The sequence below is a fragment of the Arachis stenosperma genome, chromosome 6, assembly GCF_014773155.1.
Source record: "Arachis stenosperma cultivar V10309 chromosome 6, arast.V10309.gnm1.PFL2, whole genome shotgun sequence".
In the NCBI taxonomy this organism is placed as follows: domain Eukaryota; kingdom Viridiplantae; phylum Streptophyta; class Magnoliopsida; order Fabales; family Fabaceae; genus Arachis; species Arachis stenosperma.
Window position 1 is genome coordinate 7,045,244 of NC_080382.1, and position 22,824 is coordinate 7,068,067.

Sequence of the window (22,824 nt, forward strand, 5' to 3'; positions counted from 1 at the left end):
ATTTAAATTTATTTTTATATTTATATTTATTATTATTTTTTAAATTTTAAGTTATATTATCAAATTTATTATTTATTTATTATTTATGGTTATTAAAAATTATTTTTAATTTGATTTTATTAAATATAATTATTATAATTTTTTAAATAAAAATTTTACCAAACTAATGTAGTGATGACAATGAAGCAAGGTAGAGAAAGAAGATGCCTCTCTATTTCTTGTTTCTGCCCTAGATTTATTATCCATCTTCGCTTCCGATTTTTGTAGAAGAATATTGTCCTATCTTTATTTTTTGTGAGGTTTCATTTTCCGTTTTATTGTCTAAAAGAAAGAAGCTATGATGCAGGAATATTTTATTAATATTAAAACATAAATTAATATTATTAATATTTTTAATATATTTTTTAATTATATAAAATATTTAAAATATATTTTATATTAAAAATTAATAATATATACTATTTTTAAATTTATTTTAAAAATACATGTTAAGAATAAAACTAAACACACTAATATGTAATGATATTTATGTGTGTCAAAGTATATCTTAAAAAAAATTTTATTTTTATTAAAATACAATTAAACACAAATAACACACGTATCGGACGAATGTTGACATGCGTAATATCTAAAATATGTCCAATACTAAGACATGACAAATAAAAAAAAAATGTCTGTATTTTATAGGAGAGAAGCATAATAAAATAATAAAAATGTAAACCGTTATCATTGATTATATTAGATCATATTGACTAAATGATGGTTGAATAATTATTGGTTATTTAGTATTTCTATTAGGGAAATCCAACCATTTAAAAATGTACTAATTTTAATTAAAACCTAAACAAACGCGTTTAAAGTTACGTAAACAAAACTCATCTATCCTTAAATTTTGTATGAAAAAAAGAGAGCTGGCCGAAATTTAATTGCACCGAGACTTCTATCTATCATGCGTTAGGTCTAAGTAAGGAATTGTCTGTAATCAATTTTAATCTCGCTGGACGCTGGAACTTTTATCAGATTTGTAAATTGCATTCAAATCACACATATCTTATACATTCATTTTAATTATCAAATACGAGTAAAAAATTTTCTTCATTAAATACTGTTTTCTTCACCAAAATTGTCCTTGTCTTTTATCTAAAATTCTGTTGCCTTATGCAAAATGATTATTTTGCCAAAATTCAAAACAGAAAGAAAGCCACGTGAGATAGTTAATTACTTGAAGCAACAAATTAAATAGTCACTCTTTGAAATTTGAAAATGATTAGTGTGGCCATTAATTGGTTGATTATTTAAATTTTCCATCAGACACGATACACAACAACTACCACTCGGAACTTGAGTCAATAGCAGACAATGTGTGAACAAATTAATTTCTTTCAGCTTTAGTGGAATCCACGATTACAATAAGGCCTAACCTGGCAACCTCTTAAGTCTATCCATTTAATTTCACTGTTAGATGATAAACGACGGGATAAAATATATATATATTTTTTTAAATTTATTAAAAATTTTAAAAATATATTTAAATTTTATTTTGTTTTAATTTAATTTTAAATTTTTTTATTTGTATTAAATATATTTTTGATAATTAAATTTTAAAAAATTTAAGACTAATTTAATAATAATATATGATAAATATATTTGATTTACTTAAATTAAAAGTTATTTTTATAAAATTATTTTTAAATTGGTCATATTTTTCGAATAGAAATAAATTTGATACAAATAAAAAAATAAAATAAAATAATGTCTAAAACTTATAACAAAATTTTAAAAATAAAAAATATATTTTATTCTAAATTATATGGCTTAAACTAATATTCTACGCTCTTAGTTTATAAAATCAAATCTTTTATCATTATTATCTACCAAGAAGCCTTTATGATTATTGTTCTTCATGCTGAGGAAGCGGGTTAATTGAATATAATATGGAAAACAGCTAACTAATCATGTCATATCAATTAGCAAAAGGGAGAAAAATTTTGGGATAAATAAAAGTGGGGGAAAGGCCAAAGGCATAACAAAATTACCTGAAAATACCAAGGACAAAAAGTTACATAGTTCACCAAACAAATTTTACCATTTTTTACAATCATCATTAATCTATGATCCCCCCAATAAAAAAACAACCTATTCTTCCTTCAACAGTCAAAGAAAAAGGGTAAAATTATTGACCTAATTAAAACCTAACAATGGTAAACATATTAGTATTACCATTGATACATATCCAGATTATTATAGTAAAATAGCTAGCTAAGTAGTATAGAGGTGGAATTAGAAATGAGTCAATTGGTCAAGCCTGAAGTGAACTTGACACCTGTCCTTGGCAACCATGAGTTACCGTTAATGAACCTCTGAACCGTAAAGTAACTAGCTGCAGCAGGATTCTTAATAACATGATACCCGGGCCATTTGACCCTTCCACCAAGGGCTGACCCAGGCCCATAATTCCTATACTCACCGTACCACAATGTGTTCAATGCAAAGTTCCCAAACCACTCAAGCCACCCTTGAGGCTGCACGTGCGCACTCATATAGGTGTTTATGTAAACTGTTCTTGAGTACTCCTTCCAGGGCCGGCCCAGATAAGTGGGCTGAGTTGCTAGAATAAAGCTATCTTGGATTGTGAAGCCTGTGCTTTGGTGTGGGCTTTTTCTTCCTTGGGCCGTGATGGTAACCTTTTGTAACGGGAGAGGAACTCTCGTGTAGATCTTGCAGTTTTGCAACACTGCTGCACCGTTGCCAAAGATGAAGTCAATGGTACCGTAGATTTCACATTCGCGGTAAAATTGACGCAGTGAGTGAGCGTAAAGTGTGTCTTGGAATCCTTCGATGCTACACCTGTAGAACGCTGATTGGTCAGAGTCCACACGAAGTGCCACTGCTTGGTGGTTCACTGGTCCAGCTGTGTTGCGGAATGTCATGTCCCTTGCAATGAATCCCTTCCCGGATACAGCTACATTGTGAATTTTGTCATTTTACATAAAAAATAATAAAGTTAAAAACCTATGTGTAATCGACTTTACGTGAAGTTGAAGTTCATAACTGAGAGTCATTAAATGACTTCAGGTGAAGTTGAAGTTCATAACTGACAGTCATTAGATAATTTGATTGATTTAACTAAATTTTTATCTAATAAATTTAATTATCAATTTCACGTAAAATTAACTGTACCTCATTTTTTACCAATAATAAACTATTGAAAAGTTTTCAAATATATCAAGTATATATTATAGAAAAAATTTTAAGCGTATTTAGAACACCAATATTCCAGTTATTTTAATTGTTGATTTCAATTAATATATATTATATGAGGAAGTATAGGGAGTCAATAAAGTATTTATATAATGTGTATAATGAGATGTTTATTATGTGTGATACTCGGATGGTTATTTTGAATAGTATGAGTGTATTGTGTTTAAGAAATTAGTAGTATTTTATTCTTAATGTTTATTTTTTAACTCATATTGGGCCAAATAAATAGCTCATTGTACAAATACTTTATTCACTCAACTCATCTTATATATATTTTTTATAATTCAGATCAACATTTAAAATAACTAGAATACTGATGTTATTGATATATACTTAAAACTCTTTTTATATTATATTTATTTTTTTATAATTAAAATCAAGATTAAAATTATTAAAATATTGATATAAGGATATACTTGAAAATTTTCGTAAACTATTTAATTTCTAAAAAAGTATCAGATCTTATGTTACTTACCAAGTGTAGCAGTTCTAAAAGTGGTCCAACCTTGCATGAAGTTGCGGTTGCTGGTGAGAATGGTTCTGCCAATACCATCACCAACGAGCATAATGTTGGTCATCTTTTTCTTCATATCAACGTTCTCCCTGTACAACCCCTGCTTCACGTATATGACATATCTCGTGTTACTATGACTCGGAGCCGCATTAACGGCCTCCATGATGCTCCGGAAATGCCCACTCCCATCCAACGCCACCACAGCGTCCGCACGACCATGCGGGGGCGACTTCGCGTTAAGCAGCTGCTCGTCACCGTCGCTCATCCAGTCGGGAAACTCATCAACAACCGTCGTGACATTAAGAGTATTAGTCTTTCTGGGAGGGCTGAATGGTAATTTATGGAGTTGAGTGTAGAGGGACAACACATTGCTTATAAGCTGCGTAACTTGCGTTAAGCTTCCGCTTATGTAACTCTCGAGGCGCCTGTCCGTACCTTCAAACCCTTCAATGCAAGTATCTTGGTTGCTCAGAGCTGCACTTAGCCACGCTTCCAGGTTTCCCTCGTATTGCGCGCTTGTATCTCCGCCACGGATTCTTCTCATCTCTCCCATGGACCATGCCAGCTCCGAAACGGAATAGTCTAGAAGCTCTTTGCAGTCTTCTATGGCTAGTTGCTCGCGGTTGCTCACGGAGAACGTGGTGAACTTTGTGATCTTGTCGATGGCCCCCCTGGCTTCGTTGATCGTGGCACCGAGTGCGGCGCTCAACACGGAAGTGGGGCTTGGGGGGCCGATCTTGACGAGCTCGTTTTGGATGTTGGCGAGGCATGAGTTTTGGTTTTCGATGTTCATGCAGGCTTGTGCAATCATGGAGTTCAGGTCTTGGGTTTCGATGCCTGATGAAAGTGAAGCCTCAAATGATAAGGGTAAAAGCATGAGGATGAAAAAGAGATTAAGCAAAGCCATTATTATTTGCCAGAGTAGTGGAAAGGTAGTAGGGTATATGTGTTTGTGTTTGTGTTGTTCAGAACCAACTTTTATTTATAGACGAGCTTTTGCTTTCGGAGTTCAAGTTCTTTTCTTGAGAGTAATATTATTCACATTCACTTTGTGCTTTTTTTTCTCTGGACAAAAGTGCCAAGTAATTCCAAAGCTTGCTTTTGATGGAGGCATGGCATGGTATTCTCCATCCCCCCATACATGTTTTGTGATTGTTTGGAGCTTCTCACTTTTTGATGTTTCATCGATTATTATTTATACAAGGCCGTGGCTTCTTTTGTATCAAGGTGCAACCATAAGTCAAAATGAACAGTTAAATGAATAACCAACCTTATTATGTTTCTCTCAAGCTAAGGTCCCGTTCGGACAGCACATAAATTGAGGCCTATACTCTATGGTTTTATTTTATTTTATTTTTATTCCGAAAGTTGTATACTTGTATTCTTTGCTTCGTAGTCGCGTAGAAACTCGAGCTGCATCTGGTTCTTAGCTGCTTTCGCATTGCATAGCTTGATTTCTGCCTAAGTAATCTAGTTCCTACTATTGGAACTAATTCAGATTTTTTAATATATGAAACTTAATTAGCTGGAGTCGTCACCGATATAATTTGAGATTATGTATAACATATCGTTCTTGTATGGATAGTTGTAGAAATGGAACTTTTACAACGGAAGAATCAACATATAATTTTGATAATATGCACTGGGTTAATTCCTAAATATTTTAAGACTCAGTCGGTCACCCCTGTCTCTGTCTAACTCTAAGTATGATCATCAAACACTTTGCCTAGAAATATATCGACAGTCAGATTTATATATACTCGATAATGACAAAACTGCTAATGAAGTTCAATTTTAACATGGGATCGGTTACAGAATCAAATTTGTAAGCATAATTATTAAGTTAAAATCAGATTTAACTCTTGTGAGAAGTAACCTCATAAATAAGGAAGGGGATACCTTGAGAAGGTAAATTCCTTTTTCTTAAACCCGTCAATGTAACCTAACAGAAGTATTATTTGTACCACCTTATTTGAGTAGGTCCATACAAGAGAAATTTACAAAATCATTGAACCGAAGGCCTCTTTGGTGCCTTGTTTTCCAAGAAAAGCAAGCAAAATACATTAATTTATCTTGGCCTTGATGACGGATTAATAGCATGGCTAATCCCATCTGACCTTGCACCCTCGTGCTTGGAACGTGTCAAGTATTTCCGGCGAAATCAAGAACCGCAGAGAACTATGTAGTTTAACCTTCTTGATGCGGCCGCAGCAAGCTCTAAGGGCAAGTTCCACCCCTTTTACAGTGACTTTAAAAAGATGCACCAGTTTTGCATCCTGAAGGCGTTTCAAGTTTCCCATCATCAGGCACAACACCACATCTGACACATTGCAGTTGCTCAAGTTTATCTGCCAACATCATCATCATCACTATACTCAGTTAGTCATTCAAATACACAAATATATACGACCTTTTTCACCATTATTTGAGGAATAATTAACGCATGATGGGGTTGTAAAAGTGTAAATAGGAACTTCAGTTATAGAAAGCATAAGAAAATACTCACACTGGCTGTAGAAACCACGTGTTACCAGCATAGCAGGTTTTCTACGTTTAGTGTATCAGTTTGTCAATTAGCAAAGACACAAAAGATTATCTTATGAAGCATTGAGAAGCAGTAGGAGTATCATAGTGTTGGTCAATGACTCAGTCTCAAAGGAGTATCATAGTGACAAATTTGTCAATAAGATCAAACTAAAAGATAGTACATAACTTATGAATCAATAAAACCCGAGGACTATCATTTATGTCCCTTCAGGCACATTCATTTGACTTACTTTCGGTTTGGAGGCTGCATTCCTTTGTTATTAAGAAGGCAGAAATAATGTAATTGAGTATGCAAATGCCACTGACCTGCCGCAGGTTTTGTGAGTAAAAAGCAAGGGCCCAGAAACCAGAATCATCTATTTTTTCACAATGTTTTAAATCTAAATCGGCCAGTCTCTTGCAGCTCAGTGCAACAGCTTTTATACCAATGCTTGTGACGTTTGAAAGCCCACGCATCTCCAGTTCCGATAATTCACCAAGATGGCTGAGATACTCCATCCCTTTGTCTGTGATCCTATTGCAATACGACACATTAAGCTTCATCAACTTCTTACATCCACTTGCAAGTGCTGCTAGCCCATCATCTCCAATATATACACATCTACAATAGACAAATGGAATGAACTAAACAAATCACTACTTGGTTTCCAGTTCGTTGAAACATAAACAATTACACACGCCCACAAAGTTCAATTACCGATAGAGATCAAGTTCAGCCATTTTTCGGCAATTATAAGCAATTTGTGACAATCCAATGTCTGATATGTTTGTGCACAATCCTAACTTCAATCTTACGAGTTCTGAACACCCAGATAGGTACTTAAGTGCTGCAAGAAGACAGAACGTTGGAAATAGATTAATCAGAACTACTGCCACTCTCGAACACAATTCATACAACTAATTACAGATATAACTCTACTGAAATTTACCAATGTCATTGATGCCAGAGCAATCAGTAAGATCAAGTTCTTCAAGCAGCAAGCAACTCGATCCAAGATGATAAATACAATTCTCAGTCACCATGTCACAAGACTCTAACCTAAGACAGACAAGGTCCGGACAAGAGTCTGCTATTGTAGAGATGGCTGCATCAGTGATGGAGCGACAACAAGTCAAATCAAGTATCTTCAAACTGCCACAACCGGATACTAGGTGCAAAATACCCATGTTGGTCACACCAATACATTTGCTTAAACCAAGCTCCACTATAAACTTGCAGTTTTTCCCTATGGTCTGGAGGAAGAAGTCAGAAACTCGAACACCATCAATTCTAATTGCGCTCAGCTGCTCTAAATTCTTCAAGCAATGAACAAGAGGTCCTGAAAGTTCCTGTAGGACATGGCTAAGTGTAAGTGTATAGTAAGTTTATGACGATGCACGATGCGGTATACACTTATATCATATATCACCATAAACTCACAGAGAGGCAGTATCCTGCACCTATCTGTACAAGATCCACATGTCCACTAACTAGAGATATTAAGCCAGAGGAGCTAATACAGTTGCACCGTGATACATCAATCGTCTGCAATACAAGGAAACGACGCTTGTTTAAAATTAAGGACATATATCTGTCTCTATGTTCCACAGAACTCATCAGGCAAACTTCTTGACTTGTTTAAACCCAGTACTGAGACATTTTAAAACTTAGAGTGAACAAATAACCTAAGTTCACCTTAAGAAGTGGACATCCATTTTCAAGATACCGCAATCCAACATCATCCACTAAAGAGCAGCCCACCATAACAAGAACCTCTAGATATAATAGAGAAGCTATTGATCGCAAAGATTCGCTTGTAACCTGATGACGGAAGATCCCAAAATTATTCAAAAGATCATTTTAAAAAATAGATTTAATTTTTTTTTTCTTTTTTATTCACTGTCAAGTGCAAAAATATTTTATGTAGTAAAAATATTTTATGTAGTAATTTTAGTCATCCAATCATAACTTCACCTCTACACTCTCAGGAGTAGCAAGAATAGAACTCCATGACTGTGTAAAGCAGCAAAACATAACCAAATATAAGTGGAATAACTGAATAAGGTGATGAGTTAAAACAGAAAACCATATCAGCAACTGCCATTACTGCATATACAAGTACAACAACAATACGTTGTCCTTAGTCAAGAAAAAACAATAGTTTTTTCTTTCCCATTCCGATATATACGAAACCAAATGTGTTCTTCATTTATTGTAAGCATGAAAAATAAAAGCCACTTATTCAGGATGTAGCACTAGTCTTTGAAAGACATCCGAAACCCACTACCCAAGAATCCTATTTGAAAAGTTGGGAATATGACTAAAAGAATTTGGTTTGCACTCTTCGAAAAAGCTTATAGAATGTTTCAATTATAACTACTTAACAATTTTTACTTTTACCATTAATACGAATGATAAGGAATTAAGGATTAAGTGGTTTCCAAAATAAGTGATTGCCCCCTGTCGGTAATCAGCACCCATTTTTAATAACAATAACATATAACTCCCGTCACCATCATCCATCTTTGTTTCTCAATCTCTCTGTCCCTTTCATTCACCAATCTGCACATGGTGCTGTAATGTGGAACTGAGATAACTGTTTTCAACAAAGACAAAGGACTAAGTGTGAAAACTGAAAAGTCAAAACCAAAATGGATCATCTAATCAGCATATCCAATTAGTGGCTCTCAAATAAGTACTACCAATAATGTCATGGCCAAACACCTTTCCATAACTACGTAACTAACTAACTAACCTTGAGATACGAGACATCGAGAACTTTCAAATAGAAGCACTTCTTGCAAAGAAGGTCAACGCCAAGATCAGAAATCTCAAAGCACCACTTCAAGCTGAGGCGCTCTAATCTGCTGCAACCAACAGCGATCCTGGCTAACCCAATATCAGTGACACCCAAGCACTTGTCCATGTTCACCTCCCTCAACCTCGTGCCGCACGAAATGGCCGCAGCCTCTCTGTCACCGAAACCCCAACAATGCGACACGTCAACGGCCTCCAACAAGGGACACGCACGAACCAGCTGTTCCAGACCCGAGTGGCCCAAACCGGTGGCTCGACTCAGCACCAGCCTCTTAAGCCCCCGAGTCCAACCGGGCGATCCCTGACTCAGCATAACCTTGACGGCTCCATCGTCGATCCGCGGGCAGAGGGAGAGGTCAAGTTCCTGAATGTTGCGGAATTTTTGGAGCAGAGCGAGCAGGAACTCGATCCGGAGGATCCGAATGGTTGTTCGGGTGAGGGATTCGACCCGGTTCAGGTGTTTGCAGACGAGTCGCCATGATTTTCGGTCGGCGTCGGAGTGGAGGTGGTGAAGGACTCGGACAAGGAGGTCCTCGGTTAAGAGGCAGAGAAGGGATTCAGACATCATTAAAAAAATAATAAGAAAAGAGAGGAGTGAGGGGGGTTTAGTTTAGGTGGGAACGAAGAGGAACAAGAGGCGGAGGTGGAGAAGGGGATGGAGGATGCGTTTGGAGAGTGTGGGGGAAAATGTGGAGTGTGGTTGTGACGGTTTCATTGCTTCTACGCTGCGTTTGTTCGGAAAAGAGAGGGAGTGCAGTGGGAAGAACGGAGGAGAGAAATGGTATGTTTTTCCACTTTGATCATGTCCTCTCTTGTACTACTTCATTCTATTTCTTCTCACTCCCTAATAACCATTAAGGAAGCAAACAACCACTTAATCAACATAACATATAACTAAGCAATAACCCTACCTCTTCTAGCTTGTGATAAATTAGTTTCATCTTGGAAATAGATCATCTCCATTTTTTTGAATACTTAAAAAAATAAAATTTGATCTTTTATTTTTAATTTTACAAATGGAATCAAAATTAAAAAAAAATAATAAATAATAAAATTAAACACTAAATATCATCCAATTTTTTTTTTTACTGAAAAAAAATCCACTCCCGTTTTATGTTGCGTGCCCCGGGGGAGGCAGCTATATTAGGTGTATGTTAGACAAGCCTCACATTTAAAATTAGAGTATCTGATCTTTATATTATTAACAAATTTTAATATATAAAAATAAACAAACTAACCAATTTTATTTTTTCTAAAAAAAATTCAATAGTCAATTGAAAATTATCAATCACAAAGACTTTTTCTTAAAATCTACTTAATACACTAAAATTGGGTTTTACCCCAGTTAATAAGGATGATGTGTCGATCTCTCTCGTGAGTCCGTTTTCCCTCCAAAACGAATGAAATTTTTCATCTATTCTAAATTATTTTATAAAAAATACCTTTATTATAATTATATTATTATATTATAATTAATATTTAATAAATAATATATAATTATACTAATTTAGTCACATATCTTTATTATAATTATATCAAATCAATATTTAATGCACTATTAAACTACTTATCAATTATAATGCGTAATTACTGTATATAATAAAAAATTGCCTTAATAAAAGTAATTTACATATTTATTTTTGTTTTACCAAGGTCTATAAATAGTGTTTTTCTGTGGTACATGAATCTAAATTTGAGAGTCATCTCATAATTTTATATTTAGTATTTTTTTACTATTTCATAAAATAAGAATGTATTCTTCATTTTTTTTATTGAAGTTGATCCTTTTAAGATACAATTTATAATTTTTTATAATATTTTTCATATACTCATTCTATTATATTATTCTTTTAATAATTTATTAATTGTTGTTACTCTAAGTTATTCTTATCGTCTAATGTTCCAGTTTGATTGTCTTTTACCACAATCGTTTACAATGCATCACATCCATGAAATACCTCATCAAGTTGTCTTCACTGATTCAGGTTCCAACTACATAGATGTAAGCGTTCAAAGAAGGGGCAATAATCTCTACTTTACCGAAGGATGGTTGGATCTACTCACCTATTATGACCAACCTAATGGAATGTGGTTAAAGTTAGCTTTTTTGAGAGGAGCTCGATTTTTTATTGAAGAATTGCATCCACGGAATTTTATAGAGCAAGTTCAAGTTCCATCCCCTCCATGTTTTTTACGTCTGCCCGAAAATCTTCAAAGTGGAGCACATAATGAGATTGAATTCTCTCAGTTTAAGTTCAGTTTTGCTAAATTCGTGACAAATTTGGATATGCAATTTCAATGATTGGTAATATATTTAAATTTTTTTATTTTAAGTTATTCATTATAAGAATAATCTTATAACATATTGTGATTTTTTTTCAGATATTACCGGCTTTCTTTTGCATGCATGCAATGCCATTGAAAGGAATAAGGGTTAGTTTAGTTTCTCGGTGTGGCAATTTTATACCTTGCCGCATTGCATGGATAGCGGATGATGAAGCTTATTTAACAAGAGGATGGTTTAAATTTGCATGAATTCTAAATGTTGATATTTACGATGTTATTTCAGTTGGTTATTGTTACGAGAATGACTTTATATTATACGTGACTAAAAAGTAGAATAGATTCAATATTATTTAAGTAATTTGGTTTTAATATTAGTATTTGATTAAATTATAATTAGAAAATTTTAAATTATTGCCTCAATTTATATATTATGAGTATTTTTCGTAGATGTACTATTTTTAAATAATTTAATAATTAATAAAAAAAAGTGGTGTCAGATATATTATTTAAGTTTATTTTATCCTTTATTTCTTTATTTGTATTTTCATTATATTTGACAAAAAATCTCTACCTAAACATATAGTTTTCGTTGACCTAAACACAATTTAGTTGCCAATAAAAAACCGATTTTATCTATAAAAAATAATGAAACATGTATCTTTTGATATTATATTAATATAGTAACTAGACATTATGATATAATAATATCTTTAATTATATTATAATTAGCTCATAAATAATGTATGATTATATTATTTTAGGAAACGTTTTTCATTATAATTATATCAAATCAATATTTAATTATGATAAAACATGTTAATTATAATTATATCATAAAATTATAATAATTACGATAGTTATATATTTTAATCATTTATGTAAGTAAATAAACTAAAAAACAATCAAATAAATCATGACGGTAAATAAATAATATAGAATAATATTATACATTTAATTGCATTATAATTAGCTCATGAATAATGTATGATTATATTATTTTAGAAAAATATTTTTATTATAATTATATCAAATTAATATTTAATATATTATTTAAATTTATTTTTTATATAACAATAATATTATATATATTTATATATCACTTTTTTAAACTCATTCTTACAAATATTGGCATATAATTAATATAGATTATATATATACTTAATAAATATATTTACTAAATTAATTATAACGATTAATACAAGATACTCTCATAAGTATAACCTAATTATAGCAAGAATTTTCATAAAAATAATTGACTACTAATATGAATATAATTGATATAGTTAAATTGATACGACCGATAAAATTGAGAATATGTAGCAATTATAGCAATTATTATATCAATTATAATAATAATTCACGTAACTTCATATACAATAATTTTTGAATTATAATTGTCACATAATTATACTTGAATATTATTTAATTTTGGATGTTTCGTAGGTAATATTTATTATTACATAAATTATCATCATTACTCAATAATAATAATAATAATAATAATAATAATAATAATAATATAATAATAATAATAATAATAATAATAATAATAATAATAATAATAATTTTGAATTTATATAATTAATATAATTGATATAGTTCTAATTCTCATTTGTATGTAATAATCTTATTAGTATGTATTCACAGTTTTAATCAATATATAATAATAATAATATTATATGAACATAAAATTAATTAGTTAACAAATTGAATTTAGCTTATGGGTTTTTACTTTCTACTCAAATTTTTAATCATTAGTGATTTTATTTTTTATATTTACAGTAAATTTTGACTATAAAAAATTAGTTTTGATTGTTTCCTATTTTATTTATTTACAGTTATAATTAAATTTGATATAATTATAGTAATATAAAGCTGCTTCATATATAGCAATAATATTATAAAAAATATTATTGCACGATTGTAGAATAAAAAATAATTATATATATAAAACAAAATAATTATAACAAAAAATTAATACATGTGATTTAAATGTTTTTAATAGCTGGTAACATGGAGTTTAACAAAATATAATTCATATATTTTTTTATTTATGTATATGTATATAATTATATATATATATAGAATTATTTAATAAAATTAATATATACGTATATATAAATAAAAAAATTATTATAATTTCTGAAAATTATACATGAATTTTTTTCTCAAATAAATTTATTTTAATTATATTACAATTAGCTCATGAATAATGCATGATTATATTAATTTAAGAAAATATCTTCATTATAATTATATCAAATTAATATTTAATGCGTTATTAAAATACTTATAAATCATCGATATTTTTAATCATTTTAATTATATCAATTGATATAGTTCTAATTCTCATTCAAGTACAATAATTTTATTAGGAGATAATTGATGCACACATTAATAGTGACTCATTTAATTTGATATCAATTAGTGGATAACAATAATAATAATAATAATAATAATAATAATAATAATAATAATAATAATAATAATAATAATAATAAAGTCTACACAGTACATGCATTATATTTTAAAAGGTAAAATATATTTTAAAAAATTAGAGTATTAATAATCAATTATGATTAATATCAATATTAATAATTAGTTTTTATAATTATTTTTTGTACTACTAAAGACTACATATAGTGTTTTTCTTTTTTGTAGAATAAAAAAAGTTATGATTCATAACATTTTTGTAAAGTTATATCGTATGGACACAAGATTAATTAGACAACAAATTAAATTTTAATTAATATGTTTTATTTTCTGCTCATATTTCTTCATTAATTATTTTACTTTTTATATTTACAGTAATATTGAATGTAAAAAAGAAAAAAGTAATATTGAATGTTATCTATTTTATTTATTTAGATTCATAATTAAATTTGATATAACTATAACAAGTATCTAGGATTAATAATAACATAATAGTATAATTTTAAGTTATATAACATAATAAAAAAAATGTAGCAATTTATGTATGCTTCCTATATAGCAATAATATTATATATATTTATATATCTCCTCTTTTAGCTCTTTCCTAAAAATATTGGCATATAATTAATGTCGATAACATATATATTGAGTAAGTATCTTCATTGAAAATATTTGTTAACTATTACCGTGTATAATTAGTGTGTGTATATATATAAAGATTAATAGTGGATTATTATAATTATTTATCATCTAGAAAATTCAGACATAGAATTTCTTCTGTTTATTATTTTTTATACCTAAAGGATACTAACTACGATTCTATCAACAGTATTACCTATGATAGATTATGTAATGAAAAAGTTTAAAAAATAAAGACAAGAATTATAAGGTTATGAAAAGTCTCATCCAAATTTGACAAGAACAACATGACTTACATAAAAATGGTTCTTATGGATGATAAGGTAAGTTGATTATTTTCCATGATACTTTCAAGTGATGCTAGGTCCATTTTATAAATATTTTTTATTTATATTTTAAGTTTATTTGATAAATAAACCCTTGCACGAATTAAAGACAGTGCGATTTTATAGATTTATAAATGCGTACTAATAGCCTTTATATTTAATTTGTTTTAGAGTGTGATAATAGCCAATATATTTGTTAGTAGATTTAACTATTACTATATTATTTATGATCACATTCAGTATATATGTCTGATTTATTGAAGAAAATAAATTATTAAAATCGATTAATAACTATTTTAAAGTTAATCTAATTAATACTAAATTTAAAAAAAAAACAAACAATGCATAACTTATTAATTTTTTATTAATCAAATTATTATAATTTATATTAATTTTAAAAAATAATTTAAAATTATAATTTCAATCTTATCACGTGCATGGCACGGGTAATTACCTTATTATCATACCTGAGATTCTAATTTAACCTTTTTTTAATGGTCGAGATTTTTTATTTAAATAAATAAAATATATTTTATTTATTAAAATAAATAATTATAAAAATTATTATAAAAATACGTTTTTCAGTTTTATTTTATTTACAAAACTCGAAATAGTAATTTATGATACTATGCAATTTGTATAACCCACTGTAAAGACGGCATGCATGGAATTAACTACTTTAATAAAACCTTTTTTTTTTGGCAATATAATTTTTATGTTATGTATGGTCGTGTCTAAGGATACATATGTTAAAGTGGATTCTTTTTTTTCTTTTGGAATACCATTAATGTTATTTTTTTCTCATTATCTCCTTCACTCAGCAACGATTCATTTGCTTAGTAGATATTATCCAATTGCTTAGACTCAACATACAACTCTAAAATCAGCACATGAGTTTAATTCTGTATATAAATTGTTAACATTTTTAGCATAGTAACTTTATCAATTACATTCATTGATTGAAATTGTATCACACCACCGAAAGATAACACCGATTGCTTGTATAAAATATTATTAATTCTTTTTGAAATATTTTCGTGTATGTGTTGGTATAATATTTTTTTCACTCTTCAAATGACAACGTGCAAGAACTAGTAAAAGAAATTGGATTTCTACAGATACATTTTACACCCTCAGTTGTATATGGTATAACTTCACCATCAAAAAATATCAGTAAACTCACATTAGCTTCCATTACTCTTTAAACAAAAACTAAAAAAAATTGTCACACACACAAACATTTTGAAGAAAGAAGTAGAAATGAAAAAGTTGTTAAGAAAAGAGTGAAAGTGAGACTGAATATGAAGAGAAGAATGAAAGTGAACTCATTTGTAAACTTGGTTAACTCTTTTATATAGGGAAGTAGATATTAATTTTTAAATCGTTAATTTACTAATATATTTAAAATTTTTTGAAAATAATATTAAAATATTAATATTTCACATGATAAAATAATCTTCTCGCAATCAACGAACTGACGAAAATATCATGTCAAAACATTTCTCGTTATAAATGATTTAATTTATTATTTTAAAAAATAAAAAAAATTCACATGATGCGAGATGGGCTGACAAGTCCTTTTCTCCCATTATTTTGTCGCACAGTGCAAAATGTGAAAGAAACAAATTTAATAAAATTTTAAACTCTTTTCGTATAGTGCAAGAAACAAAAAGTCCACCACATCCTAGAATAATACCTCACAGTCTCATCTTAGCATACATGTGTAATATTATTTCCATATTAAAATTTTTGAGCCACATAAAATACTTTGTTCTATAAAATACTTTGTTCTATAAAAAAAAACTTAGAGTTAAAACTTTAAATGAAATGAGATATAACTTTAAATTTTAAAATTTTATTAATGAGATAAAATATTATTAAAAAATTTAAAAAAATTCGATAAAAAATATGTCAATTTTAACAACTTCAAGTCTCAACTCCTGAACTGAGCGCAATACAACAATTAGTTGCTTTTTAGTTTTACAAAACTTAATTTCCCTTTTTTTTATGTATTTTACTATTTTTACAATAATTTAGTTTTCCTCCTTTTATGTATTTTACAATAATTATGTAAATTTTGATTATAAAAAAATATGAATAGAGAAGATAAAAATATATTATAATATTTAAAGTTTAAACACAAACTTTGAAAGATTAAAGATAACATAAAAGTATCCATTAAAAATTAATTATTATATATTTATATTATTTTAAATATTTTTAATTTATATTTTATATATTAATATATATTTAATTAATTTGGTGATTAATTTTTTTAAATAATGGATTATAACAAGATTTGTATCCGTTCAAAAATTGATATATTACTTGTAAATTTAATCTAATAAATAATAATTGGTATGATTTTGTAATTGAATAAATATTAACAATAGTTCTTGAAATTTAAATTGTAATTTAGTCTTCTATTTTAATAAATGATCAACTAAATCTTCTAAATTAAAAAATGTACATTTTCGTTAGTCTATTGGAGAAAGCTGTATAATCGAGTAAGGATTTGGATCCTCTAAAGTTTAAATTTCACTTTAGAGAGTAAAGTGTGATCTTCTATCCTTGAATAGTTTCTCTTTCATATTTATTCTTGGTCTTACTTATGAAATAAATGGTGAGAGATCACACTTTACTCTCTAAAGTAAAATTCAAACTTTAGAGGATCTAAATCCATCGAGTAAATCCCCTGTTCCATGGAGAAGGCTGTGTAATTGAGTAAATCTCTTGCACCGATATAATTTGAGATTAGAGTATTTATCCAGTTTGGTTTTTAAAAAATTTTGAATCAGACACTTTAGTCCCCAATTAAAATTAATTACTCGATTTCTAACAATTAACTCTGTCAGTCACTTAGATCTTTTGCTCAGTCAACTCTAGTAGAGGACAAAACAGTCCTTGACAACTCTAACAGGAGACAAAATGGTCCTTGACCTCTCTGTTCGGAAACGATACTGTCCTCCCCAAATTTCTAAAATATCTCGCATAACTCTAAAAGTTTAACATTGCGACTTCAAGCCACACAATGCACACTGCAACTTCAATGTTCACAAGAAAAAAAATCATCAATTTGTTCTCAACCAATTCATACTCAGGAAACTAATGACTATGTCCATCAAGTATTTGTCATCTTAAATGGATCTCATGAATCTAGACAACAAGTCCAATTTATTAAGACCCGTCGTTGTCGTCGCCATCTCCCTCCTCCTCTGTTCTATCATCTCTATGGCCACATTGTCCACTACTCTGATCGCTTCTTTCAACTTCTTCTCCGAATCAATGTTCAATAATCGCTTCAGTTTTTATATGAGCGGCGACAGCGACATTGCTTGCTATACTGATAGCTTGGATGTGAGGTCGAAACTGTTTGCCAGCTTGGACTCCTGGAAAGAAGGAATGAAACACTTGGGGTCTATTTCAAATGAGAATTTGCATATGATGTCGAAGGAGAATCTTCTCATGATGTCCTAATGTCCAACAATCTATATTGCTTGCCAGTGACTGGAGAAAGGCGTGCCCTTGAGGTGGTTGTGAAACTTGGTCTTAAGGTGGACATTGTCAAGATTGGAGGTGATGCTGTTATCGAGGACGTGGAGGTGGATGCTTCTGGTGAATGAAGTACGGAAGAGGTGGGTGTACCAGTCACAGAGATTTAGGAAGTGTGTGGTCCATGACATGTTGAGGTAGGTGCGACACGCGTGGTAGTTATACCATGGCTTGATATTGGAGTTGAAGAGGAGGAAGGAAAAGATAGAGAAGAAGACTGTGAAGGTAAAGAAGAAGAGTATGAATGTTAGGGTTATACGAGATATGATGGAAATTGGGAGAGAATGGTGTCATTTCTGTAACACCTTAATTACCCTAAGCCTTACCTCATGCTGTAAAGCAAAGGATAATTAAAAGTCATGACAATTCTAAGGCTTATACAATAATATATATAGAAAGAGATAATAATTCTAGAAGCCCGATGAAGAAATAAGCTCAAAAACAGAGTTTCAAAAGCACAAAATATTCACACAAAGCTAAAAGCATAAAGGTACAAGGTATAGATACAAGATAACAAGGCATATGTAGATATATGAGTATAATAGTCATAAAGTACTAGTCTCAACCCGCAGAGTTTAAGCCGGCTAGTTATATACAGACATAACAGAATTCTGAAAGTTAAGACATCATATACAATATCTCTCTCAGAGTTAGTCATCTAAGGCAAATAAAGATAAAAAAGTGAGAGTACTAAACAAAATAATCAAAATGCAAAAGATGATAAAGAATCCTTCGCTCTGTCACCATCACGCAACTCATCGAGGTGTGTTACGACCTGCATCTAAAAAATAACAACAGAATATGGTATGAGAACTGGATGTTCCCATTATGGTAACAGTGCCTAGTAATGTAAGATATAAGATTTTAGGACGGCAGAGGTAATCCTAAAACTTTACATCTTCATAAGATTCAAGCTTATAAAACAAGTAATAAATCTTTAAACAGGTCATCTAATTTAGGGGGTGTCTAATCTAACATTTACACCACTGTCCCACAGCCTTCGCCAGCCTAACCGCCATAGTATGCAAGTAAACAAAGCAAGCAACCACATAGAAAATGCACATGATGAATGCTTGTCCTATTGGCTGTAATATCACATATTGGTTTAATTGCCAACCCGACACATTTTCATGGGAATGTCGCCTTTTTGTCACGAATAAAATGGGTACCCCCAGGGATATCGTGCCCAACACACGGTCCAAGGATATAATGCTCGCGCACACTCTTGTGATTCCGAAAGGATGCGAGCGGGATATTCAACCACAAACTTGTAAAATTTTGTAAAGTTGCAGACTTTACACATTCATAATTTTCTCTGCAAAACTCCATTTTGCTCAAACTTTACATCATTTTAAAGCTCTTAAAACAACTTTTAATTTAAAACAAAAATCATCAAATTTGAAGATTTAAGGCTCAAGTTATGATCCAGCAAAGTTTAATCAAGTTTTACAAAATCAGCATGGTTCTCTAAATCTCAAAACTTCACAACCAAAACCAATTCATAAAATTTCAAAACCACACCAAAACTCACCATTCATGCCCACCATCACAACCATATGTTTTTCCATTTACCAAATAGCTTCCTCCATTATTTTAACCTATTTCATTCAACTTTCCAAACATAATTCAACAAAACTTTTCAAGTTCTCAATCAAGATTCTAACCTTCACAATTTTACACAATTTGACTCTTCACTAACACAATTTATCATATTTCATCATAATTCACATAGTTATCATTATTCACCCCAACATCAACAATTATTATCATAATTCATCCAAAATCATCACAAACATCAATAATCATAATTCACTATCAACAATTCAAACCTATCATATGGTCCACTAGTTTAAGTGTCCAAAAATATTACATATTACATAAAGAAAAGCGAAACCATACATTGGCCGATTCCTAATATACACCATACACTAAATTTGAGTCCAAATCAAGCCTCCAAGCATCAACCAATCCACCAATAAACTCCAATAAGCATCAACAATCAAAATTTTCAAGCTATACACATTAATTTACCACAAATCAATACCTAGGTTTACCAAATTCACAAATTCACAAAGGTAAAGAAACTCTTTACCTTTTTCGATGGTGTTTGGGGCACAAACCACTAATAGTCCAACCTTAGATACCACATAATCAATCAAAAACACAAAATCTAGCCGCAAACAGCAATGGGTTGCTATGTATGCACAAGGCGGGATTCGAACCCCGACACTGGCTTAATCGGACAAGCGAGCTGACCACTCGACCAACCCAAGTTGGTTGGGTTGAATGGCCTTTATTTGTGTGTTTATATATGTTGTGCTTAGGCCCAACTTGAGTCTGGTCCAACCCGTGGCATTTTTTGCCCGTTGGGCCAAACCTTTAAAATTAGCGCCCGATTTTTAAGTTTAAATGTTTTTATAAGTTTTTCTATGGTTTTTATCGCTCTCACACAGTATCAGACAGATTTAAGCCGGCATTGTCGGCTAATTTACCGGTATGCAATTTTCTACAGAAAATCACATTTTTCAACTCAGAAAAATCTATTGAGTCCAAATATCATATTTAAATTTTTTAATTAATATTCTAAATTTTCGAAACCTATTTTGGACAATTAAATTAATTAATTAAGCGGTTAATTGATTGCGATTCTTACGGTTTTCGAACAGAGGGGATCAGAGATCATTTTGTCTCCTGGTAGACTTGTCAGGGATCATTTTGTCTTCCGTTAGAGTTGTCAGCGACCATTTTATACTCCGTTAGAGTTAACGGAACAAATGACCTAAATGACTAACAGAGTTAATTGTTAGAGACCAATCAAGTAATTAGGGGTGGCAAAATGGGTCAACCCCACTGGGCTGATCCGCTAAACCCGCTAAAAAGGCGGGTCGGGTTAGGATTTGGAGCCCGCCAAATTTAAAAAACCCGCCAAACTCGCACCGCCAAATTGGCGGGGTGGGCCGGTCCGCCGAGTTGAAGCTTTTTATTTTTTTATTAAATAAAAGAGTAGTTACTATTATAAAGTTAATAATTATGGAATTTTTAAACACTTTTTTTTTCATTTTTTGTTTTTATTCTTCTTTTAGTTATTAACTTTATTTATTTTATTTTATAATTTCGTATATATGCTCAAATTATGTGACTTATTTTTTAAAATAAAAATGATTTTATTGAAAAATATTATTTTGAACAATTTTATTGAAGTTAAAAATAAAAAAAAATAGTAAAAAAATTATATTATAATTTGATTTTTTTTGTATTTTATTTTATAATTATTATTTTTTGGTTAATTTTAATGAATTTTATTTAAAAAAAAAAAGAGTCAAGCGGGCTAGCCCGCCAACCCGCCGGTGGCCTAGCATTTTGAACCCATTTTAGTTGGTGGGACGGGTCGATTCGTCCCGTTTATGAGGCGGGCCTAGGCGGGGCGGAACGGGTTGGGGCGGGCCGGCCCGCTTTGCCACTCCTATAAGTAATTGATTTTAGTTAAAGATTAAAGTATTTAATCTAAAATTTTTTAGAAACTTAAATGAGTAAATACTCTTGAGATTATGTATAACATATAGTTCTTGTATGGATAGATTTTGTATCTTTTAATTATGTTAATAATTATTAAAAAAATATATTTTTACCAAAATATTTCATGTGTTATTTGTTTATCAATATTTAGTTAAATTAAACCAATCACAAACTCTTGTAATACTATAAGAAAAGGAATTTATTGTCACTGCAAGTGAATGCTCTTCCTCTCTATCTACAATAAAATATTTTAATTTATAAAAATATAAATATTTAATATAATTTGAAAATTTAAATATCTTGCATTAAACTCGGTTTTATATATAATTTTTTTTAATTTAATAAAAATTTAATATTTAGTTATTTACTCAATTATAAAACTTCTATCAACATTATGTAATAAGTTTTGGGGTGAATCTAAGCACAGATTCCATTTAACTAATGACACACTCTCTGTTTTAAATGGATAATACTAAAAAATTAATAATAACTAATAAGATACCATGTAATATTATTAAATTTTTATTTCATAATAAGTTTTCAATAGTTGACATATATTTTATTTAAAATTAACAATATAAATGAGCAAATTTTTTTCCATAATATTAAAATAAATAATTTTCATCTAAATTTTGAAGTTTTCTGGTGGAATCTATATTAAAAAAATATAATATTTACATTCCTAAAAAAATTATCAAACACAAATAAGATAGTATTTTATTTTTCTTTGTTTCGGCTTCCAATAATTTCCCATATTGTTCAAAAACTTGCACGGATTTTCGGAAACAATAACAGCCTAAAAATCTTGACTATAGCCCAACATATAATCCAAATCAATAATTAGAGCAATTCCAATGAAATTAATTTTATATTTTATTTTTGATTTTTATTTTAATTGAAATATTTAAAATTAAAATTTATATTTGATATTATTTTTAAAATAATATTAATAT

At 30.0% G+C, this 22,824-nt stretch overlaps 2 protein-coding genes and 1 long non-coding RNA gene across 7 annotated transcripts; 1 reads left to right on the forward strand and 2 right to left on the reverse strand.

Moving 5' to 3' along the window:
- Nucleotides 1-2,050: 2,050 nt before the first annotated feature.
- Nucleotides 2,051-4,716, reverse strand: LOC130935769 (putative pectinesterase/pectinesterase inhibitor 22). Its single transcript, XM_057865654.1, has 2 exons — nt 3,737-4,716; nt 2,051-2,962 (listed from the first exon to the last, which is right to left on the reverse strand). The coding sequence occupies exons 1-2, from the start codon at nt 4,680-4,682 to the stop codon at nt 2,292-2,294; spliced, it is 1,617 nt and encodes a 538-aa protein (XP_057721637.1). The 5' UTR covers nt 4,683-4,716; the 3' UTR covers nt 2,051-2,291.
- A 982-nt stretch (nt 4,717-5,698) lies between these two features.
- LOC130933185 (F-box/LRR-repeat protein 3) lies at nt 5,699-9,946 on the reverse strand. Of its 5 annotated transcripts, none has more exons than XM_057862734.1 (7): nt 9,058-9,946; nt 7,998-8,123; nt 7,743-7,847; nt 7,252-7,651; nt 7,020-7,149; nt 6,629-6,923; nt 5,699-6,123 (listed from the first exon to the last, which is right to left on the reverse strand). In XM_057862734.1, the coding sequence occupies exons 1-7, from the start codon at nt 9,685-9,687 to the stop codon at nt 5,878-5,880; spliced, it is 1,932 nt and encodes a 643-aa protein (XP_057718717.1). In that variant the 5' UTR covers nt 9,688-9,946; the 3' UTR covers nt 5,699-5,877. The 5 variants fall into 5 exon arrangements, 4 of the variants coding, with proteins under 4 accessions (XP_057718717.1, XP_057718719.1, XP_057718720.1 ...); XM_057862735.1 differs by having other exon boundaries at nt 5,888-6,123; nt 6,553-6,923; XR_009067641.1 differs by having other exon boundaries at nt 6,069-6,123; nt 6,282-6,923.
- On the forward strand, nt 9,716-11,699 carry LOC130933186 (uncharacterized). The gene is made up of 3 exons (XR_009067642.1): nt 9,716-9,900; nt 11,105-11,424; nt 11,502-11,699. It is a non-coding gene; the product is annotated as an uncharacterized LOC130933186 (long non-coding RNA).
- Nucleotides 11,700-22,824: the final 11,125 nt, after the last annotated feature.